We start from the raw sequence: 25,893 nt of genomic DNA, 5'->3' as shown, positions 1-25,893 counted from the left end.
TCATACATACCAACATTCTGAACATTGTTAGCAATCCAAAACAAATGAAAATAATAAGGTTTACAAGCTTAAATAACATTTTCATACCGTTTTCCTTCAAAAATTGGGAGAAAATGAGTAGGCCTACTTGCAGGAAGCAGCTCGTGAGGTCAACGGCCGGGAGTCAACGCGTTCATCTCTTGCGCTCCGTATGTGATGGGCGCGGTGACACGCGCGCATACGCAACACTAGCAAATCGTTAATTGGGTTCCAACGCTGTGTGACGCAGCTTGTTTATACCCTGCGTACTGGTCATAAACGGTATTTATGACCAGCAAAAAAGGGCGCAAATCCAATCAGAAACGTTGTTATATCGTGAGTAAAATGTATGAATTGAATACCTGAGTGGAAGAAGGGCCCAACTCCAATTTTTTACAAAATTGAGTTAGACCCAGCATTTTATTGCCAGCAGACTGTTCTTCCTTGTGTGTGAAAGATGAGCCAAAATCCACTCTCTAAATAGTCTTCCACATAAACTTAATCATTGTTTTCATGGAAGAAAGGCCCAACTCCATGGAGTTGGGCCCTTCTTCCACAAAATATTGGGTTAAAGAGGAATTTTGTTCATCCATGAAATCTGCTTTTCACTGCAATAAACTTTCTTGCTAGCATATTACATGCTTCTACTTGTGCAGTTAATGGATAATTTCCAAATTTCTGTAGCTATTTATAATACATCTGCTTAAGACATTGGCACTTGCAGTATATTAGTGGAAGAAGGGCCCAACTCCAGCTCGTATTAAGACCTGTACCGTTGCCATGGAAACATCATATACAAGGCTTATATTAACCAGGCACCCAGGCTTTTTTTACCCCATGGTTGCCCAGTTTTGGCTCCTGGTGCATCCAATATTTTACACTACAAACTATAGGACCAGGAGCCATCTTTGGGACCAGGAGCTCATTTTAGCTCCTGGTCCAGGCATACTTAATATAAGGCCTGATCATATATGATTTCGAATGTATGTAATATTGTATGTTCATGCATTTAAGGTCCCCTGAAGATGAAAACATTCTGTCTATAAAACTTTTCCAAATATTAAGTTTTTTCTTAATATCTCAAAAACAGTTTTGATGGAGTTGGGCCCTTCTTCCGCTCAGGTATTCAATTGTATTTCATCAAATAATAACAAAAAATAAGATGTAAATGTAATATGCTTAAAAATTTGATTTTCTATCACTCATGTCTAAAAAAATCACACAGTGTTGCGTGCCTTAGCATTTACGCGAAAGATTGTGTGGGCATAGAATTTTTGTCTCTTGCAATTGGCCCTCATTAACAGATGCTGAACTCTGCCAGTTGGCGCACTGTCTGTTTATTAGGTAAAAAAAAATTTGTCTCAAAGCTTGTGCACGCATTTGTAAAATCCCACGATTTGAAAAAAAGTTCAGAAATTTTTTTTATTTCAAAAAAATTCTTTCAATTTTTTCCGGAAAAAATTTGGCGAAAATCAGATCTTTTTTTCTCAGAACACAATAAAAATACCAAGTCAGGAATAATAATAATAAAAAAAAAATTGCATTTCGCATAAATTTGTTTTCAAACCTTTTATTTTTTTGGCCTTTATTACTCTATGGTCCATCTTTTGCAATATATGACATGATCTGATCCACTCAGACTACTAAAGTGGGACATTTTGAAAGTAGATTTTATTACCATTTCTGTCTAACTCGGTACCTACATTTACTGATGATGTCAAGATTATTATGTCCATTTCTTTTGCTTTTTGTTATTGTATTTTTGCACCTTACTTCTGCCTATATCTCAATTTCATTATTGCCGACTTTAGTTTGATTGGAGCAGATATAAATGGGCCATACCATTTAAAATCCACACTACCCCTGTGGAAGATTTAGCTGAAGTCATCCACACAGGGGGATACAATAGCAGGCATGAAAACTGGTCTTGGGGAAAAATACACTGAAAACCATATTTTTTACCGTTTTCTGTGATTTGGATTCAAAAATAGGCTGAAAAACACTGAAAACAATAACAAAAAATGCTGAAAACAAGAACAAAAAACGCTGAAAATGTTCATGCCTGCAATAAACAATTGGATAACTTCCATTTGAAATAGTCACACCAGCTGTGGAAGAAATAGGTAAAGCCATAATACAGAGGGAGTATGGGTTTCAAAATGATTAACCCTGATCAATTACATTTGAAAAACATCCCTCTGTGGAAAATATTTCCAAAATCTTCAACAGGGGTAGTGTGGATTTTAAATGGAAATGCCCAATAGCCAATCTGATGGTGGTGGTGGCAAAATGGGTAGATGCTTCAGTCAATATTCCCAATATGCAAACATACGAGGTGGAAGCGGCGGGACGCAGGGGTCAGTACCCCCCTAAATTTTTAGGTGGGGTCCAACCCCTCTAAAATCATAATAGAAAAATAAGCAATAATTACTCTGCATTTTCCTTTTAGCACGAAAAACACAAAAAAACTTTTTGACCCAAATGGGGTAAAATTGCGCAATTTTGCGCTTACTGGCCCATAAAATCCCAAAACAGACCTTCATATTAAATAAGTCTGAAATTGAAATTTTTCCCATGCACATCAGAAATCCTGGTAAAATCGGAATAAAATTATGCTCGTCCCTCGACCCCCCTAAAATTTAATACTTCCACTGCCACTGTATGCAAATAAGGGTTAGGGTTAACTCATTTGCACATTGGGGAATACTGAATGAAGCAACTACCGCAAAATGGGAAAACAGTTGGATCAGAAGTGCTTTTCAACAAGTTTCTTTGTACTCTGACCTTTACCTGACCTCAAAATTAGACTAATGTAAAAATGGAAAATCTTCACACAATCACTTTTTGACCAGTTTCACTTACTGGTAACTTTTCACTATTTACACAAAAGAAATTCCAGGTGTCATAAAAAAAAGGTTACATGTAGATTTTTGAAAATAAAGTAAATATTAATAAATTAATATGCCCTTTTCATGATATAATCTTTGTACTCACTACTAGTACCCCTGTGAATGTTAAGTTCACAACTAACATACTTAGCCCGTATTCCTGAGCTAGCTGTTTATGTGACATTATAGACCCTATGCAATAAACCAACCGGAACGGTATAACAATTGAAATGGCAGACATGTTGGAGGACAGTTCTAAGATAGCTTAAGATGACAGAGGGACAGGTCTCTAGATCGATTCCACAACCATTCATACCTATTCTCTCTGTTTTATTGTATTATCATGCGAATTGCCCTGTGGTACCTTACGGAGGACAGAACTTTATTTAAATGAGGATGACTCTGTCATGAGTGACGTAGTATTGCATACCCTCTATAAACTCAAGGTTCATTAGCACTGTGCATAATAATATCTGAAAAAAATACAGTGTTTTGTTGTACCATCGCAAAATGTGGTTCATTTTACTGTGCCATCGCAAAAAATGGTTCACTTTTTACATGTAATCTTTTTATGGGACACCTTGTATATTCGCAGTAGGTGCTAGAAATGTGAAACTAATTTGTAGCACAAAAATGTCCATATTTACAATACAACTAGCGTCGGTCTGAGGCATAAGGGCTCTGGTGTATTAACTTTTTTTTCCCTTTTTTTTTTTTTTTTGCTTCTCGATTTATCTGATCAGGGTAATAACGCCTGGCTGTCCATAAACCCTACACTAGGATCCACAACATGCTCATCTATCACGGCACAGATCTTTAACCCCAATACATTTGCACATTCATTGAATGACCTTTGAAAATTTGAGTACAAAAACTCGTACTCTGAAACTTGAGGTCAAATTTTGCACTCTTGATTGTTTAATTGAGGTTATTGAACTATGCCATTGGGATGAGGTTATTGTGGTACATAGTGCTACCATGGTATCTGGGCATCATCAATGGGAGAGCAGTGTTTCAACAATGAATGATTAATAACCTATGTTAAATAAGAGGAAAAGAAAATTGCTGATCCCAATTTTTATTCACACTACTCAATTACCACGAAAACCAAAACAGCTAGTGATCCGATATCTTATTACACATAGCAGGTACACCATTTTTCACCCTGATGTGCCAGTGACGTCAGTGCGCATTTCAATGGCCGCAGCCTCAAATCACTAGCATTCGTTTAAAACGCTGGTGTACACACGCAGGCTGCTTCAATGCGTTGACGTCACTGCCACATCAGTGAAAACTGGTACAGGTGGATGGGACAAACAGAGCTCTGAAAAATAAATTGAGAAGCAAAAAAAAAGGCGGGAACTTTCCTGGAGCCTTGTTTTTTATGTTGCGACAGAAACACTTTTGAGCATAAGCCCAGAATCTTTGGATTCCAATGGTGATACCAGTGATGGCCGTTTAGTTCTAAATAGTTGCAGACTTAATCGATACAACTCTGTATCGATGACTGGGTTACTGAATACTTGATCCGTATCCTGGAAAGAATAAAGAAGAAAACAAACAAATGCAAAATTTAAACAATATTTCAAAGATGTACCTTCGTATTACATTAAACTGACAAGACCATAAGAATGTGTCGAAAGATGATGATGAAAGATATTGACTAAACTTAATCAGGAGTATTCATTATTTATTTGAACTTTCAAATGTCTTGAGTACTTTGCTCATCTTTTATCAAATTTTACTTTCACTCATTGTACACATTCCAAATGCACTACAAAGTAAGTTCAGAACAGTTTGGTTGGTCCAATTTCCATATGGAAAACTTCTTCTGGAAAGAGAGCTTCGGTTTCACCAAACAAGCTTCAGTATAATGTATCTGTGTGTAAATTGCCAAATGTTCACAGGGCAGCTATGGATCCTGGGTTTCTTTACCGGAAGTGAGTTTGACCCAAATTCTTTCCCACAACACAATATGCGTGGTGCTAATGGCGAGTCTGTTAGCATGCAATCAGCAGAGCATGCGCCATGCCTTCCTGTGAAACTTACGCTACTGGTTGTTCCAGTATATGCAATGACGAGGGCAATTGTGGTCAAACAGACTTCTGGCAGAAAAACCCAGCTTTCAGCTGAACATGGCTTGCATTTTATCTCACCATGTTAGACTTTTTAACATATGTTAGTTTGGTATTCTCAATTGTTTGTTCTACAAACATATTTTGTGAATTCAAGCTCTATATGAACATACCTTATCTTTGCGCAGTTGCTTTCTGATCATGATATCCCTTCTTGCACACAAAGCACGTCGACATGGTCCCACGTCTGTGAAGAGGCGTTTACGTTGTTCATAGCGCTGGTTAGCAGTAGCATTTAGTGCACCTAGCTGCTCTTCAAACAATGGGGCTGCACGACTTGGCTCTTTGTCATCTATTAAAAAAAAGAAGATAACAGGTTATGAATCCTTGTGTCATATTATGTCACATAAACAGTGAGCTCAGTAATGCGTGGAATGCGGGTTAAGTACGCTAAGTTTTGAACTTGACATTCACAGTGGTACTAGTAGATGTTGCATAGTTTATGTCATGAAAACTATATTAGTTGACATTAACTTTATTTTCAAAAATATACATGTAACCTTTTATTGGGACACCCAGTATATTGTTAAACTTCTACAAAGAGATATAAGTACCTTGAGTTTCTTCTTGTCGACACAATGCTTCAATGTCTTTCATAAGGGCAGGTCCAGCCAATGCCCGAGATACCCCAATCCTCTTCAACACATTGGCAGGGGAAAACTTTGTCAAGATGGACACCTTTTCTTCCTTCTGCTTGTCCACCTGTTCCTTTGATTCTGCTGTTGGTACTGGTTGAATGCCCTGCATCATGCTGTTCCAATCCACTTCTGCCATGTCCTTGGTCTCTGGAACTAAGGTAAAATTAAGGTTCAATTCAAGATTGGGTTGAAAATAAAATAAGGACAATGATTTTCTCTGGGGCAGGTACAGTGTCTTAGCTATAATCAAATTAAGTAATTCTTGGCCAAACTGGAACATGCGCGCTGCGTCCATGTAGTGTACTAAGCGTGTATGCCGCGTGTATACTTTCTTCTGTACCGCGCTATTTTCGCGTGTGTTTATCGCGGAGCCACTAGCGTTCACAGTGTTCCAGTTTGGCCAAGAATTACTTAATTTGATTATAGCCACCCGTCTGCCTGTCAATTCAGACGGGGAGCTTGATCATGGGACTGGCAAAATGAATGCCTTTGACAGATGCTACATTATTGTAGGTGTTGAGAAAGGCTATTGCCCTTTTTAGTTGACCAGATCTGCAAAACAAGGCTATAGAAACACATATTTGAACTTTTTGAACCCCCCAATCGGTTGAAAAGTCTGATAAATGGTTTAGAGGTCAAATTAGGATGGGCAATTTTATTCAAATGATGGGCAAACTTCTAGTTCTAGCTAAGACCCTGGGCACATGCATTTTGGTTTTGGGAGCAATTTTATTTTTTACCGCATTTCATGTTTTTTTATAAATTTAATTTTCAGGGATAAAATACCTCTGAAAACATTCCATAATAATGTTCTCATAGCTTGATTATAAGCTAAATAAAGTCAATAACCTTATTGATAACCAATAGTTTTCCTTTAAGTTCCAATTTGCACCTCTACAGTGTGGTTCATCTCAAGTTGAGAGTAACACCATGTTGGATTTTGCAGTGGCAGATTTGAACCAGTGCATTTACGCGGCTGTGTCGCCAGCGTTCAGACAAATTGCAAGTTCTATGCGTGTGTATATGACCCGTGGAGTTAGGCTAGTGTGGACGTTCCAAACCCCCTTACCTTAACTATATGATAGAAATGCTTTAAAAATTTCTTTCAGTGACATTTCATATGTACAAAATGTCATATTTTCTAAATTTATCAAAAAAATTAAATACACTACAAGAGTTCCCAAAAACACCATGTGAAGCCCTACAGGAAACAACATTCTATCCTTTTTAACGTCATGCAGTATTTTCTCTTGGTAACGGGTGACTCTATTTGAGGCGGGTTCTGTTATTAAAACGCATTCCTGGGATGTGTTTCAATTTGATCTCCTTTTGTGCGTGCTAACAGAGTGCCCTACATGCAGACGGCACCATGAGTGTCCTACACGCACTATAATGCACTAACAAAAAATACACTCACTACAAAATCAATTCGTGGATGCGGATTCAAGTGCTGTGTAGGCATTTTCTATTAATGATACGCATCCCAGGATGAGATCGCATTGAAACGTTTTAATGCAGATCCCGTTCTCTCTTGTGGAGTTACCTAATATCTCACCTTGATTTTCATCTCCGTTGCCTTCCAATATAACATCCAACTCATCATCACTGATTTCTTCATATGCATCTCCCGTATGAAAGGCATCACCGCCAGGTGCTTGCTCTTCACCATTCCCAACGGCTAAATCACCGGCTGTCTCCATTTCCCTCATCATACCAACTTGATCAGGGTAGTCACCATTTGGATCACTCACCATCTGCGGCATCACTACATCAGGTTTATCACAATCTTCCATTGGAACATCTGCTGGTCCTGGAAGATCTTTTGGAGCATCGAATGCCGCAGGAACTTCTGCCCTTGATGGTCTTTGCTGTCGACTGACAAGACGTTCTTGTTCCAGAGGAGTTGAACTTCGTGTGAGCAGGCCATCGCTGCCTTCATCCGACCAGTCACTAAACTCACTGAATTTGGAGAGCCTTTTCTCCAGGGCTGGGCTTCCTTTAGCTTCACTAGCAGCTGAAGAGACTTTGCTTTCAATACTGTCTGTTTTGGTTTTAAGCTTCTCACGTTTGACAGGTTGCTCCACAGGTTTCGGCACGCTGTCCGTAGGAACTTCTGGTTCCTGTGGTGGTTCAGGTGGCCTTTCCTGTTCCTGAGGTGGTCCTCTACTTGTATCTCTAGATCTGCTGTCTCTGTGCCCTTCATCCCCTCTAGTGCCTTCCTCTCTCTGTTGCTCTCTTCCTGGATCTCCTTTACCACCTCTCTCCTCATTCTTTCGAGAGTCTCTTTTATCTTCATACTTGGCATATACATCTCCTTTAGGCTCCTCACCACCACCACCGCGTCTTTTATCAGGTGTTCGTCTACTATCTGGTGTTTGTCTTCTATCCGGTGTATCATCTCTTCCTTTGCGGCTTACATCCAGATGCTCTGCCCGCCTCATATCTCCCGGAGTCCCATCTCTTCCTTTACGACCACCATCTGTATGATCCATATATCTTTTATCCGGAGTTCCATCTCTTCCTCTGCGCCCATCTGGGGCGAAATCTTGCCGTCTCCTATCTGGTGTTTGATCCCTTCCTCTGCCTTTGCTGTCATCTCTGTAATCCCCTCTTCTCCCATCAGGGGTACCGTCTCTTCCGTGTTGTCCCTCTCTACGCAGTTCATTTCGTCTGTAATCGGGGGTATTGTCCCTTCCTCTCTGTCCCGAATCTGAGGGATAGTCGGGTCTGCGATTACCACTACGGTCTCGGTCTTGTCTTGGTATGTTTGGTTGTGAAACACTAGAGCCTCTCGAGTGGCTTCCGTATCTACCAGCCTGCCTGTCTACAGGGTGCGGTTCTTCATCTCTGCCATATGGGCGGTGCTTCTGGGCAGGTGGAGAGTTACCACGGGTGTCGCCTCTAGGTCGTTTACTACATAAAGGAAAAACAAGAGTCGTCAAAGAGTTATTAGCTTTCACAGGTTAAGTGATAACAATAAATAAACAATATTGAAGTATGGAGCACAAGACAAGGACTGGTGGAAATAGGGGAGTTATATGCAAAAGGGAGATTTTTAGAATGCAAGCTGAGGATGAGGATGGTAACCATACCCTCTTTAGGCCAAAAACAAATTGTTTGTTTGTCCATGTACCCTGGTCCCGACTGCGCTTCTTTTTTTCTTTTTTTTAATTTGCATTGAATATGCTAGTAAAACAGTGGTTAGCATAAATTTAAAGAAAGAAAATGTAAAGAAAATGAACAGTATAACATGCAGAACCATCTCAAGAGTTAAACCAGTAAAGTGCTGTGTGTTTTGACTTATTTACCAGTCTTCAAATTGTCAGTTTCAAGTGCAATATATAAAAAAAAAAATCCGACCTACTGACCCAACTGTTTCATGAGCTTCTATGGACAAACAAACTTTTTTTTTGGCCTTATGGCACCGAGAGGAATCAAACCTAGGCCACTACACCCTGGGAGTAACACTGGCCACATGACTTGCTAAATGCAGTTTTGGAACTCAGTGATCTGAAAGCACCTTTTATATGCTTCAGATATACAGTAAGCCAACGAATTAAGGTACCAGTTGTCACTTGTGTTTGGAGGTGAATTATAAATAAAATACTGGAATAACTTACGAATTTTGCGAATTTTCATCCAATCTCATTGGACTTCATCTGGCAACTGCAAAGATGCTCCGGTATTGATCGTAATCGGAGACTGGTCACGTGTCAATCGGCAAGGAATATTGATTTGCCTGAGATTCCAACTGTCACACGCCTGGGATTCATCGATTGTCAATATTCCTTGCCGATTGACACGTGACCAGTCTCCGATTACGATCAATACCGGAGCATCTTTGCAGTTGCCAGATGAAGTCCAATGAGATTGAATGAAAATTCGCAAATTCGTAAGTTATTCCAGTATTTTATTTATAATTCACCTCTGTTTCTACGACTGGATGAATCATAATATACATCAACAGTCACTTGTGTTTGTTCACCCCTGTATATCCTAAACAAAGACAAATTTGTCGAAATTTAAACAAGCAGCCAATACCTGTACTCTTCAGCTCTGATTTTTAGAATTAAAGAAACGGTATTCTAAAACCTAAGGAAAATATGAAATCGCAATGAAAGTTTTAATGTGCTAATAATGGAAGCAAAGTGCTAGTTCTCTTGTTCGAGAATGCTTTGTGTACAAATCAATAGGGCATGCAATGGAGCAAACAGCAACTTTTGAATTTGAACATTCCTTGGGTTTTTGGACCGTTGTGTCTTTATTTCTTGAACAATTTCAACGAATGAGGTCTTCAAGCTAAAAGATGCAGCTATTGGCTGCTGGTTCAAATTATGACAAATCTGTCTTTGTTTAGGATATATACAGGCTGTGCTTCCATTAATTAGCATGTATCCAGGGGGTTAACTTGTCCTTACCCATATGGTTCATCCCTAGGATCCTGGCCATCTCTACCCCTCTTTTTCTCCCAATCTTCTCTTCTAGATACCCTCTCATTCCTTCCTGGTGGCATCCTACCACCAGGATCTTTATTCGGTGGGTAACCACGACCTGGTCCATCACGTCCAGGACCTCCATCTCGACCAGGAGGGCGTCCATCTCTCATCTGAGCAGAGGAGGAACGGCTTCGGTCCTGGCTGTATGGGCGCTTGTTGTCATATTTATCGTAACCACCCTTTGATCTGCCGCCATCTGTACATGGGAATAATATTAAAGCAAATTGGTTGGGAAAGACTTCTAAGTTACCCTCTAGAATGTAATGCAATGTCCATTCCAAAATAAAAAGGAACTGTTGTATTAACAAAATAAGAGCAGTCGTCATATTATATCTTAAAGAGGAAGCCACGTCAGAGCAGTTCTTCTGGGGTGAACCAAACATGCCTGGTTATCAAATTAATCAGTGAATCTCCGAATTTGACTGGTGCTAAATGATACAATAACATTCAAACATCAATTAACATCTGAAAAATTCAGAGATAACCTTGTCACTGATTAATTAAACCAGGCAGGTTTGGTTCACCCCAGCCAAACTGCTCTGGCAGGGCTTCCTCTTTAACCACTAATCGAAGTGCTGCCATCTATACACATAATAATAAGTAAATGACTTTAAAAAGACTAATGACTTCACCAGAATTACTGTTCATTGTGAGATGTTTGTTTATTTAGAGATGTTTATTAAAAATTGGCACTAAAAAGAGATATACCTTAGTAAATGTGTCATAAAATAGTGAAAGGGAGTTCACACACTGATTATTTTAATACAAAAAAATGGTCTTGAGTCTTTAGGCAAAATTGTGCAAAGTATGATTTGCAGGAATTTCATTCAGATTAAATTTACCTGGAGGCATTCTTTCTGGTGGTCTCCTTTGATTTCCTCTGTCTCTTGATTCGCCCCTTGGGTCCCTTCCAGGTGAGCCTTTACCCCTAGCCATAGACTGTTTCCTCTGTGGCGGTGGTGATGGACTCCTGCGATGTTCCCGTGATGGGGACTGAGACTTCTGGGAACTGCCTATTGATGTTGATCGATGGTCACGTTTCTTCTGGGACGGCGACTGCCCTCTGCTGATTGACTTCGACGGATGGCGTCCGTCATCAGGGCTCCTTTTCCTAGGATGCCGGCTTTGTGACGAAGATCGCATCTCCGGGGTTGGTTGCCTGCTGCGTTTGGGTGGAGGGGACGGGGAGTGATATCGTTGCTTCTTTTTGCTTAATGTCCTTTTGGGACTCTCTGAGGCATGGGAGCCTGACACAGATGCAGGGGATTTACCTCTACGAGTGCTGACCTCGGAAGATTCAGATTGCGAGGATGGGGAAGGGTCTCGCTGCTTGGCTCTTCTTGGAGGGCTGCGACTTGGTGATCTCTTAGGAGACTGCGACACATGACGCTTTGAGGTTCCCTTTTTACGAGATACTGAAGAGGAATGTTTCTTCATGGACACATCTTCTCTGTCCTCATCACTGCTATCACTTTGATATTTTCTATTAAAAATAATAAAATGATTTATTAAGATAAGTATCAGTATTTTTTCACTTTTCCTTTAACCAAAATGACCAAAAGCTTTTATGAAGAGTGACAATTTTTGACCTTGTGGCTTGTTCTTTCCATAGTAAAATGAAAGGAGCCATCTTACTGGTCAGAATTCAGGCATTTGCTGCCTCCAGGGACTACAGTGTATAAACCAGACATTTGAACCTGAAAGTGGTAATATTAATATATGTGACACGATCAAGGGAAATGAGTCGGATGTCGCTAATATTGATTTTGAGATATTGGTAAAGAAAGTGTTAAAATTCTTTTGTTTTATATTGTTTTCAGCGACTGATAAATTGATGTGACTTCACAAAGAAAAGTCGAATCAACACGGGGTTTTCAGTTTCTGAAAGCTCTAAATGTCCTCTTCAGAAGCATGTGTAAAACTCATTTTCGACCAGGGCCAACATGTAACTCATTCCCCTTGATCATGTCACATATTGGTTGCTTCTGATACAATTTAAAAAATTTGTATATCTTCTCTGGGATTACTGAATGGGCCTTCAAATTGCAATTACCTCTTTTTGGCTTTATCTTTTTTCTTTGCCTCCTTATTCTTATGTTTCTTGGGTGGTTCTTCCATTTTAGCAGGTGGAGGTGACGGTGAGTGAGCTTTAGCTGCTACAGGAGACTTGGATTTCCTCGACTTCTTCTTGCCGTGATGCTCCATTGGTTTCTCGATTTCTCCCCTAAACACAGAATAACAATAAACAAACAAACAAACAAACAAATTAAAAACAAACAAAGAAATACAAGATCAAATGAGCATGTTTCTATTGGAGAACGTCAACAGTAAAAGATGGATGACCCCATAGTAGGGCTCAATAGAAACAGGTTTCTGCTGCCATTTCTCTAGGAAAGATGAAAATATTCTTGGGCCATTCATTCCTCTTTCGGAAATTAATGTATGAAAATATAACAAACAAAAACTACTATAGTTGATGTTGCGACTTTATGTGGTAGTAAGAACTTTGGACAAAAACGTTCAATAGCATAAATAACTAAAATATGTACATAAAATTATGCCAAATGTACCCCACCAACAGGCCCGTAGCCAGGGGGGGTTCGAGGGGTTCGATCGAACCCCCTAAAATTTTGACACAAAAAAGGAGAACATGGGAAATGTGGTTGAAATGGCCATTTTAGCACAAAAATTGTTATTTTTCTCGCGCCCATGCACACTTTTCCTATTAATTTTAGGCTCAGATTAGCGGGACGATTTGAAAAATCCCGACGCCCAGTTTATGTAGGCCTATGACTTAATTTAATGCTATAAATACAGCAGAGTCATTATTTGCCTCTTTATCTCATCTAGATTTGAAGATTTAAAAAAAATTATTTGGTGTGCAAAAAAACGATAACCGAGAAAGCTTAGTTCAGAGATGAAGGGAGTGATATAACATAGGAAAATAAGATAATTGATAATATTTGTGATAAAATAACGCACCTGATTAACAATTTTTTCTTGTTTTTATCGAGCTAATTTGCCTCTTTGCTATAATATATCCATATATATTCCTGATAATAATGTAAAAATAATGCACCAAATGCCTTCAATTGGGACTTCATTTTTCAAAATTCTTCCAATTCTGAGGGGCACATCCCCTCAAACACCCCCTACGCCTGATTTGCAACTTTTTTCTTGTTTTAACCGCACTAATTTGCGTCTTTGCTGTAATATATTGAACCAATATGTTGATAATAATGTAAAATGGTGCACCATGCATGCCTTCAATTGGGACTTCATTTTTCAGCTCAGACACCCCTATGCCTGATTTGCAACTTTTTCTTGTTTTAACCGTGCTAATTTGCCTCTTTGCAGTAATAAATTGAAACCATATATTTCTGATAATAATGTAAAAATTGTGCACCAAATGCGATCAATTGGGACTTCATTTTTTAATATTCTTCCATTTCTGAGGGGGGAATATCCCCCCTCAGAAACCCCCCTGCGCCGCGGGTCCGCAACGCGATGCCCGCTACGCGCCATTACTCATCAGTTATACTTAACAGAAATCTGCAAAAACGAACCCCCTAACTCGGAGGGCTGGCTACGGGCCTGACCAATTATTGGATTCTTGTTTCAATATGCCCAGATATTACCTTGGTGAAACATCCCCGGTCACACCATGCTTGTGTTTCTTGTGCGACTTGGAACTTTTACTTGTGGTCGCTTCCATCTCATCCCCACCAGTCTGCCTCTCATGTTTACTACTGTTGCTATGGGAACGTTTCTTCTTGCTATGTTTCTTACGAGGAGGTGATGCTGCCTTTAGTTTCTCATCGTTGGTTGAATTGTCATCCTCGAGTGGCTGCGGAGTACCAAATCATGTTCAAACATCAATAACAAGCTTGATGAGATGAATGAATAACCAATCAAATAATCTAACAAGAATCACTTTATATACACCTTCACCAACTTATCTGTGCGATAAGCTATTTCCCTTTGATAAAGATCCTGCTAGGATCGAAAGCTCAGGCCCTTAAAAACTTTAAAAAGCTATTTCTGAGACAAGTTGACATCCCTGTTGGTAGGGGTCAGATATAGTCTCAGGACATATTAATAATGATGATAAGAAATAATTATCAGAATTTCCTGAAAATCCACCTGGTCCTTGGTGGCTAAGGGCTTGTCTGCGGTATTGAACATTTAGGGGGTTTATTTTTTTATGCCAAATTTCCGAATTCCAGTAATTTCCAGAAGATTTACATCCCTGAGTGGTTAGAGCACTTTCGCTTCTGGTACATGATGTCCTGGGTTCAATTCCGGCTACAGTAACTTACAGGGTTTTGACTCAAGGAAATCGAAAAGTCTGAATTTAATTGGCAACGCACTTCTTTTCTCCATAAGGTACATTTGGAATTCGGTATATGAACCGTGAGAGTACCACATCCTACGGAGGGGCTGTTAAGCCATTGGGCCCATGCGCACTTACGGCACTGTGCGAAATGTGAGGCCGGGCCACAGTGGGAAGCTCAGGCCCTTAAAAACTTTAAAAAGCTATTTCTGAGACAAGTTGACATCCCTGTTGGTAGGGGTCAGATATAGTCTCAGGACATATTAATAATGATGATAAGAAATAATTATCAGAATTTCCTGAAAATCCACCTGGTCCTTGGTGGCTAAGGGCTTGCGTGCGGTATTGAACATTTAGGGGGGGTTTATTTTTTTTATGCCAAATTTCCGGAATTCCAGTAATTTCCAGAAGATTTACATCCCTGAGTGGTTAGAGCACTCGCTTCTGGTACATGATGTCCTGGGTTCAATTCCGGCTACAGTAACTTACAGGGTTTTGACTCAAGGAAATCGAAAAGTCTGAATTTAATTGGCAACGCACTTCTTTTCTCCATAAGGTACATTTGGAATTCGGTATATGAACCGTGAGAGTACCACATCCTACGGAGGGGATGTTAAGCCATTGGCCCCATGCGCACTTACGGCACTGTGCGAAATGTGAGGCCGGGCCACAGTGGGGACAGGCAAGTGCATCAGCTGCTACACCAACCATCCTACCATATTGATATTAAACACTATGAAACTTGATTGTCAAAATTTCTGAAGTGCCTACTGTAGGGAATTGCCCTCCCGATCATATTGCATGACAAGTACGTACTATACAAATTATTTTGCCAAAATTTATATGATTTCTCTCATTTTCAGCCCGTATTTGATGTTTTTACCCTGATTTTACACTGCTTTTCAGCTTGTTTAAAATATTTTCAACTTTTTTGGTCTGTGGCCTCTCACACCCCAGAAATTAAAGACTTCCCTCTGTCCTTTTGCACCATTACTGATACAAAGAACATTTTACATATCACTAAGTCTAACCCTTAGTTTTCAATGGGCAACACTTGACCTTTGACCTACCTCTCTGTCACTCTGATTTTCCTCCATCTCCATCTGCTCAAGTTCTCTCTGCAACTGTTGACGACGTCTCTCCAATGTCAACTCGCGCACATATTCAAAATCAGGATCTTCTGTGTTCCATATTTGCTCTTCATCTGAGGTAATAAACAAAAACAATTGATAGATTAAATTTTGATTGTTTAACTTCTTACTTTTATCAGGATCTTTCATTCGCTATTCGCCGTAGAAGTGACATAATAATCAGATTAACTACCATAGCAATAGGTGAATACAGTTTTTGAATATATCGCCCTGCACTACAATGTTCATGTGGTACCTATGTATTGAACCATAGATGTCAAAGAACAGGGATAAAGACCTGGATCATTATTCTATAGAATATTCATATCATGCTGATCACTCTCACCTGTAAGATTAGTATCTTTGAAAAGAGTGGTCTTGTATTCAATCAATGATTGCAGACATACACAGGTGATGAGTGCAACCTGCTTGTAGTGCAGGGCGATATATTCAAAATTGTATTAATCTATTGCTATGGTAGTTAACATGATTATTATGTCACTTCTACGGCAAATTCATACTTTGCTCTCTCTCACAATCGCCATGTTTCTACTGAGCAAACGGTTAACAGGTAATGCGAAATAATGCAGGGAATACACGGTAATGGCTCCAGTAGAAACAAATCGGGTGAAGGATGGTTCGGAGTGAGGTGAGTTAACCACATCATCAACCACCTTCGAGGTGGTTGATACTGATAATAGGTAGATGTTTTACTTTAGTAAAACTAGATACGGGGATGCATATACTGATGCATGGCCATAAACATAACCAGCCCGGCTGAAATCCAAAATGACGTCATCTGTTCTGGTGCTGTCACTTCTGGGTTTATTAATTCTTTAACGCAGGAGGAAGAACATACCTTTTGCGAAAATAAATGGCGGACAAGAACCGGCCCCTTTCCAGCTTGTTTAGCCAATGTGAACATGGGGTCATTGGCAGAAATATTTTCCTATCATATTGGACTAGCAAATGTTCGTTCCTCGGATGTTTGACGAAGTGACCAGCTCTAATGATGTCACTATGTAAACATCATCATCATCAGTCGGCTGCGGAACAAGCGACTACAAGCTTTCTCCAACTATTCGATCTTGGGCAAGCGAAACATTTTTGTTTGGCTGCAGCACCCCTTCAGTATCTCACAGGAGGTGCTGCCATGCTGGACATACTGTAAGTACAGTGTGCATGGCCATCCCAGTATCCTCTTCCAATGTGGTGGAATATAAAGGGCATATTCTTTCACAGGCTTGTTGTCTTCAAGACCCCGTATATGGCCAAGAAATTTGAGTTGATGAATCTTGACTCTGGCAACCAGTGGAGTGGTGTTGGTCAGATTGTAGATGGTTTCATTTGGAATCCGATCCACACGCTTGATATTTAACAAGACTCTGTAGCAAGATGTTGCAAAGGCATTAATCTTGTTTTCCATGTCCTTGGTGATTACCAATGACTCGCACCCGTCAGGTTGCCTTTTTTCAGGTTGCCCGGTCGGGCAAGCTTAGTCTAAAAAGTACTTGCCCAAATAATTTTGAGTTAATGCCTTATGATGGGACAATTTTGGTCTACTTGACTATGCTTATTGCTCCCCCAACTCCTGCACCCCCTCAAGGTATTTTATTTGGATTTTTCATAATTTATTTTTGTTTGATTTTTCATTTCATTTATTTCATTAAAATTAATTTGTTTGATTTTTTATTTTAATACTCTTATTTATATTAATTTTGCATTTTCTTATTTTTATTTATTAATTATTGTGTTTTTATTCTCATTATTTATCTCTTTTTAAATATTATTTTATTTTATTTATTTACTTTAATAGGATTATTAATATTAATTTATAAGCATAATGAACCAATCACTGCCGGTTATTGATTGATGGTACTACCATAGACTTCAAGTGCTGGTTGGGCGTTACAGTTTCCAGTCATATCATATATTCTGTCTCAGGTGCGCTGATGACAAGGCCTAGATCTGCTGCTGCAGTTGCAGTCCTAGTAGAGGTATTAATAATTAATTAGGCAATACCAAATATGGAGGTATCCATAAGTATGCTAATTAGAAGGTTCAACAAATCAGAATACGAACCTGGTATCCAAATTATGCAAATGAGTTAAAGCAGTTACGTGAACATGTACAGTACATCGTCTCTTGTTTATAGTAGACCTCTGTGGTACTAATAGGCAGTGACGTACCCAGAAGAAACAGTACCAGTGACAATTTTAGTGGGTAACACCGAAGTCACTTAAACGGTGATAAATTACGATACAATACGAGTGATCAAAATCTGAGCTCAAAGCAGGTTGAAGGTTGAACAACAATAACAACACTGATGATAATATACCTTTGGCCCGATTACTTTACCTTGAGGTCTCCAGTCTTTAGCTTCTCCTTCATCAGAACTACTGCTTGAGGTTTGGTCTTGCTTCACCACCATTGAACTCATTTCACGCTTCTTCTTCTTTTTTTCTTCTTTTCAGACCCATCTTTGTCGCGACGACTCCGGCGACGTTTTTCCTCCTGTAATGACAACAACAACTTACTACAAACTGTTCTCTTTCTATAGACGAATCCAACAAGTCAAAGTGATGGTCAGAATTTAGTCGGCCATGACTGGGTCTCCGGCGCACCAAACTGGTGTTGTGACTGCCCAATTAGGTGGATTAAAGCCACTTAAAATCGATGTTATGTTGTAATGTGTTGTAAACTTTCATCATTCTATTGTCTATGTGTAACACGGGTGATGAAATGCAGTTTAAAATCCCCGCCAAGGACGCATCATTTCATATTTTAGGTGGGATATACCCGACAGAGACCTAGCTATGGCTGCCATTGAGGTGTACGAATGCATGAAATTGGATTAGTCTATAAAGAAATGAAAAATCAATGTAAAACAAGCTTCAAAATTAATGAGAAAGCTGACTAAAGTTGCTCATTTTTGGCATAAATTATAAACCTTCTTAAATCAACCAAACTTCAATCTCCCTCTCTTGCTAGCTCTATTGTTTATTTAATAATTTGTTTAATTATTTGCTTTATACTCACCTTGACAGGAGGAGAATCTGAGCGGTCGTCGTCCCATGCTTCTCTCTCATGCCTCTCTAGTCGATCTCTCTCTGCCCGTTTGCTTTCTACCCTATGCCGCAGATCCATCTGTGGTTCAGAGTCAGACAATCTGTAACACAACATGCCATGGAATCACAGTTTACTTTATATGCATAAATCATGTGTATTTTTTTTTAGATATTTAATGAGTTGAACATTTTTCGTCATAGCGCCATCTTGAAAAGTCTGACACATAACAAACTATACATATTTTGGAATCCTCATGACCGCACAAGTAATTTGATATATTACTTGACATAATTGGAGCATTCTGAAAATTTGACCCCCATGTAACCTTGATTGACCCCTCCCCGGAATGCCCGGAAGTTTCAGGAGGTGAGCCCAAGCTAAATTGATTCAGAATCAATCAAAGTTCCCAAAATAACTTTCAAATCTTTGTTCTATGAGTTGGTCACGAACTCTACAGGATGGTCTTCTACTAATAGTGCTTTGATGCATGTGAAAGGCGCTGTATAAATGTCAATCGTTTTTCATTTCATTTCTTGTTGATGGTCTTCTATAATCTTACCTGTCCTTCCCACGTGAGTAAGGTCCGTGCTGGAAGTGGCACGTATCTCCATATGGACAACTGCCGTCACGTAACCAGTTGCGACATTTGTCTTGACGGAACTATCCCTCTGTATATGATCAAAGTGACAATTTTGTACAAATTAAAAGTTAAACCCATAATAATGTACGATCTTATAATGAAATCTTTTTTCAAACCCGATTTTTTGACATATGTGTACAATACATCCATGTCAAAAGGATGCACTTGATGGTTGCTATATGTGTCTCTTTTTAAGCAAGCTAGGAATAAATACCAGACTCATTTCAAGTGGAGGTCACTTTAAATCATCCCCAAGTCACATGGTTTAGGGATGTTCTATGTATTCCTAAACCAAGTGACTTGGGGATGAATTTGAAGTAACCTCCACTTAGGTTGAGTCTGGTATTTATTACTAACTATTATATAAAAAAAGAGACACATATTAATAGTGCAGCCGACAAGTGCATCCTTTTCATATGGATGCACACATACATGAATTTGTAATGTTTACACATGTCCCAACTTACATCTTTATAGAATCAACCAAATTTGTCTTGACGGGAACTATATGATCAAAGTGAGAATTTTGTACTTAAGGGGGTACTACACCCCTGTGGTAAATTTGTGACTATTTTTGCATTTTTCTCAAAAAATAATAACACACCGGTAACAAAATTTATGTATATTATTGGGGCAAGGAATCCAATTACTACACTGAAATTTCAGTGACTCAAGACAAGAGGTTCAGTATATATGATAGCAAATGAGGTACAACCTAGCGGTACCTCTTTTCTTATCATAAATAACGAACCGCTTGTCTTGGGTCACTGAAATTCCAGTGTAGTAATTGGATTCCTTGCCCTAATATACATAACTTTTATTACCACTGTGTTATTAGTTTTTGAGAAAAATGCAAAAATAGACACAAAAATTTATCGAGAAACCGCACATTAAAAAAAAAATGTGGTAATAGGAGTATCAACTGACCAGTATCAACTGGCATATTGGATGGCCTAGGGGAAAGTTAGCCCATACATGTACATGTATTTGCAAGACTATCCTTGCCTTCAAGGTGAAACAAACCTGCTCATGTTACCCTCTGGACATGGGCTGGCCTGGTGTAAGATCTTGCATTTGGAGGGAAAGATGACATTCCAATATTCCCCTTTAAAGCTATATGTTTTGTGTAACACCCCTTTGGATGTTGTGTCATATTTTCCCTGTTTTTAATCTTATCCATTGCTAGTGTGACATGTTTGTATCCTTTTGAATCCATCATTTGGTTCCCCGCTGGATAGTTTGAACAGATTTTCCCTGTTTTTATACGTTTGCGGGGTCTTACCTAGGATTTGGCAAGTGCCTGTCATTTTCACCAAAACTACCTGTCCAAAATTTGACCCTCACATGAGTTCACATACGTTACCGGTACTAAAGCATTATTTTTAGAATTGAGCAAATATTCTATCAAATTTCTATGTCATCTATCATAGGCATTGATTTTGCCTGTCCCAGGAGAAAACTTACGTGAAGATCTCGTCCAGCTCCTGGTCCCAGACGTTCGAAGACACTGGGTCTCCTGCTCTCGGCCGAGTCACGCACTGACTTTGTACTATCCACGGTTACTCTGCGTCTCATTGGGGATTCTTCAAACAGTGTAGCTCAAGTGACTAACGTTCACTTGGCATAAACACTTGATGAGCTGCCATGTGTGCCGTTTAGAACAATGCATGGAACAAAGAAAAGAAACTTAACAAATTAAAATGTTTATAGGGCTGGGAACTTGTGAGACTGAGAAGAATTCACAACAACAGAAAATGTCGATGAAATTTGACTTTCAGTCAAGCACAAATGTAGGGTTACCAATTACACTAGCGGTCTACTAGCACGCAATCCTGCAATGTCCTGCATGACACAGTCAGAGGATGTCAATAATTTGCATAACTTGCATTGGATCGCACACATCAAGTCTACTCACATAGTACTCCATGTGCATTAAGAGAGAACCGTTTCTGGAGCTGTTTATGCTTTTTTACAATGAGCATAATTGCTCTAGATGCTGTATTTATTGGGTTATTGTGTACCTAAATTGTCATTTCCCAGAGTAAAATGAACATTGAAATAATGGCTGTTGAATTTAAGTGAACACATTTTGCACTGACTTTGATCAAAGCTCACATGAGAATGTGACAACTCTCATGTTTCTACCTCACATATGTGTATTTATATAAAGCACTTGAACAAAAATTTAGCATTCTTATGAATGCGCAAAAATTAACCATTCTTTAGAAATAAGACTGACCCGCTTTTTTAGACGTACCAAAATATAGACCTACAAGTACAAAAGACAAGTTTTACCTTAGTTTGCTAGTCAGCCAAATTGGCCCAAAGCGAGGCCCAAACACAATACATATTTTACATAGAAAACTAAAAAGAAAAGATCTACATTGTAGGACTAGGTCAAGAAAACCTACATTTGTTGTCTACATTGTACAAATGTATACCTCACTTGACCCAAATATATAATTTATTTTTGTGATGAGAGAATCGCACATGGAATTTTAGAGGGATTGCGATAGCAGTTCCACATAAAAAAAAGCTGCACTATCATGAGACTATGCTGTTTTGTTTTTTAATTGATGCATTTTATGTTGGCTGAATGTTTCTGATGAAAGTCAATCTTTGACAAATTTGAATTCACCTTTACTTTAGTTTATTCTACGTAATCATATCATGAACTCGTAGCTAAAACCAGCTTCTTTCCTCTACTATCCGGGAGTGGTATCTTCTACCTGAAACAGTCATCAAAGCACCATCACCAGCAGCATTTAAAGAAGCCCTAAACAAGTTAGACTAGTAGTTTGGCTTCCTTTTCTATATCAACGACTTGGCAGAAAATATTACATCAAGTGTAAGACTTTTTGCAGATGACTGTCTTGTGTACACAACAGCAATCCAGGATAGCATCTCCGCAACACTGCAGAAAGACCTAGTTAATCTGGAGAAGTGGCAAGATGATTGGTTAATGTCCTTCAATCCCAGTAAATGTGTCACCATGACAATAGGAGTCAGAAATCCACCGACACATGTCTACAGTTTCTGCGGCCAACAGTTGGAGACAGTTGAATCTCATCCGTACCTGGGAGTGTGCTTCAACAACACATTGACATGGAGTGACCATATTACAAAAAGTTTGCAAAAAGGCTCAGCGAGTTCTCGGTTTATTGCGTCGAAACCTATGGGGCTGTGAGGAGAAAATTAAATCTGCTGCATATACAACCCTCGTTAGACCTTTGTTAGAGTATGCCGCCACAGCATGGGATTTGTCACACCAGACAAACAACAGCAGGCTAGAGAGAGTCCAGAGGCAAGCTGCAAGATTTTGTAAAAAAGAGTACAGCCGAGAAAAAGGCACCGTCACCAGGATACTGAAAGAATTGGGATGGGAGACTCTAGAAGCCAGGAGAAAAACAAAGAAAGTCACCATGATGTACAAGATTAAAAATGGGTTGGTAGAAATATCACCGGAGAATCACCTGGTGCACCAGTCTGATAAAGGAACCAGAGGCCACAAACAGAAGTTCATCCAGATCAGCTATAACAAAGATAGATATGGGGACACATTTTTCCCCTCCACCATTCCGTTGTGGAATAATCTTCCACGATCAACTGTTGAGGCCGCCACCGTAGAGGGCTTCAAGGCAGCAAGGGACTAAATTAAAGAATTGAAATAGTAATGCAGCGCGTCCACCCAAGCACGCTTATCAAAGTTGGTGATGTTACTTCTGATGAAGGTTCCTACCGACAAGGATAGACGTAAGACGTAAGAGTTAGCCTGCCGCACACACTCAGTGTCTGAGCCTTCATCAATGAAGTTGACACCAATTTGGAAGAAGTAGCTAGCTCAGCTCTGGTAAATCAACAACTCTAGGCAAAGTTTGACCAAAATTCATTTAAATTGGACAAAAGAACTTGGAAAAAACACACATTTTATCAGCCAAAACAGAACCATTCAACCATGCAACCACAAGACTCAAGGTAGGTATGCCCACATTGCTTATTATAGAGGGCCTCATTCAACTCAGGGTTGCCAAACCCGCAATTTAGTAGCCCAATTGGGCGACTTTTGAAGATTTTTCCCGCAACTTTTGACAATTTCCTGTCCCATAGAAACCAATGGTTAAGAAAAATGTTGGGCGACTTTTCAACATTGGCTCCCGCGACTTCCGATAGTTTCTTGCTCCATAGAAACCAATGTTAAAGAGAAAAATTGGGCGACTTTTCACTTATTTGACCCTCGTTTAGGGCTGAAATCTTTTGGCAACCCTGATTCAACTCCTACTTGTGACCACAGAAATGGATCAACTGTGTAAGGCCCTTTACAATTGATTCTTAGTTTCCTGTTTCCCGCCCACGTCCAAAGTAGAGAATTGCAAATTATTTAATTATTTTATTTATATTTTGGATTTTCTCTTTTAAAATAACTTTAAATGACTCCCATTTGCTACTTTCTGACTTTGATCATATCAACTATAATGATGAATAAACAAAGAACATAACTGTACCATTTAATACTTATGTATAAAATCAAACATAGTTGTAAAATAATTAGATGCTTGTCTCTTGTCGAAACGGGTTGATGTAGGTTATGACCACTTGTTTTAAAATAAAAGAAAATAAAAGATAATTAATAATTAATAATTAAAAGTCGCCTCATCCCTTGTTTTCAACCATGAAACAGGAAACTAAGAATTAATTGTGAAGGGCTTAAATAGGAAAATACAACAATTTGAAATTTGGACACAAGAAACTTTACGTAGAAAGTCAAAAAGTGTCGTTTGGTATACCTTGACATTGACCAGAAATTATCATACAATAGTATTTTTTTTGCTTGTATTATTGCTTTTTAACCATATTAAAGCAATATTGAAGAAATGGAAAACATGTTACAAATTTTTAAAAAGTCAAATTTTAACCATATTTTTCTATCTGCGATTTTCACGTGTCAACTATAAACCCCACCTCAAAAGTTTCAACTAACCCCGATGCCTATTTTTACATTTCAAAGTTTATTACACAAAATAAGAAATTATACAATAAAACTTTTGTTTAACATTATTCTGGGACTTACTACTAGTGCTTATGATACTCAAAAAATAATCCCCTGAATCTTCAAACAACATGGAGATAACGCATCTTTTCTGAGGGGTATAAAAATTAGTCAGTAAGTCAAAAAACAGATATTCCTTTCCCAAGCCAACACTGGTGGGGCATCAGTGCTGTTGCTAATTTGGTGGATGACCCTTACTAATACCTAGATGTCTAGGTGCCAGTATTTTACCAAATTAATTTTTTGTGTCTGAAAAAACACAATGTTTCAACTTACCCTGCGTTCCAATTAACCCCAATCTCCCCTACCGTTGACTCATCAAAATAACTTTCATCCAAATTTCAAAATTAACAGAATTAAGGGTCTGAGCGAGTCCCGGGAATTCGAATCCCGCCCGATAATCCTATTACCCGGGCAGGAAATTCCCTGCCCGGGTACCCGAAATTCAAAAAAATCATGATCCTAGCATTTAGGTCTAGGTCCAGAGACACTACAAAACCGAAAAAAAACTTTGAAAAAAAAAAAAAAAATTTTTTTTGTGCAATTTCTGGTACCCGGTTACCCGCCCGAAAAATGCACCGGGTACCCGGGCACAAAATTACCCGAAAATCAGACCCCTAAACAGAATAAATAACCTCCGGTACACTAGTCCGAATAATCAGACCCAGAACAAAATATTAATTTCTGACATGATCGTGTACTGGGTCTGAACTGTTTCCATATGAAATCTTGATGGCAAATTGGACAATAGAAGCACATGGTTCTACGTGACAGCTTTTTAATCCCTATTCAGGTTACGTGAATCACGCTATTGTGGACCATCCTTCTGATACTTGAGTGTTTGGACAAGCGGAACGGTTTTTTGTCTACCTCTCTGTTTGTAAACAAACCAGGAGGTCGAAAACGTCCTCCTCGCCGAATCACGAAAGTCAGCGTAATAGTGCGGCACTGCCAGTCTACGATCATGTCAGAAATTAATATTTTGTTCAAGCATCGAATTGAATGTGTAACTACCGTGTCGTAAGTATTGTGTGCAAATTCGAAGCTAGAGCCTAGAATTCTCGAGTAATGTACTTGCTGTTTTGTACAGTAATTCATTGTAAGGTGCCGTCAATGGGTCACAGAATTTAGAAAAATATATGTTTTTTTTTTTTTTTGGCTTACATCATTTTTCAATTCAAACTTTCTATGCATTGTGTATGGCAAGATAAGGTGCTACCGGAGTGGAATTCGGCACCGTCACCGTCCGTGCCGTGTCCATGTCGACCAAACATTTTGCACGAGCGTCTCTTTCAGAAATCGTGCACACACTCAAATCTCACACGCATTAAAATAAAATATATCTTCTTTACCTGGAGATATGCCACTGGAGATAAAGTTTCTTTGATCGGCATTTACGATCATGTCATTTTACAGGTCATCTACTTCGATCTGCAGATCTTTCCAATGTTGGCAGACATAAGATACTATTCCTTCTAAATTGCTGCACCGCTGTTGAT

At 39.1% G+C, this 25,893-nt stretch overlaps 1 protein-coding gene across 1 annotated transcript; it reads right to left on the bottom strand.

The window, feature by feature from the left end:
* Window positions 1-25,859, bottom strand: LOC140154497 (uncharacterized). The gene is given in 16 exon segments (XM_072177064.1): window positions 1-4,441; window positions 5,155-5,333; window positions 5,596-5,832; window positions 7,235-8,592; window positions 10,098-10,371; window positions 11,018-11,658; window positions 12,229-12,399; window positions 13,814-14,022; window positions 15,579-15,712; window positions 16,779-16,839; window positions 18,084-18,152; window positions 18,678-18,807; window positions 19,267-19,362; window positions 19,365-19,375; window positions 20,812-20,986; window positions 25,747-25,859. Coding segments are annotated over 15 exon segments (3,834 nt in total). The 5' UTR covers window positions 20,923-20,986; window positions 25,747-25,859; the 3' UTR covers window positions 1-4,288.
* Window positions 25,860-25,893: the final 34 nt, after the last annotated feature.

This window comes from Amphiura filiformis, chromosome 6 (assembly GCF_039555335.1).
Source record: "Amphiura filiformis chromosome 6, Afil_fr2py, whole genome shotgun sequence".
NCBI classification, from domain to species: domain Eukaryota; kingdom Metazoa; phylum Echinodermata; class Ophiuroidea; order Amphilepidida; family Amphiuridae; genus Amphiura; species Amphiura filiformis.
The sequence above is the reverse complement of the archived record's forward strand: the minus strand, read 5'-3'. Positions and strand labels throughout refer to the sequence as shown.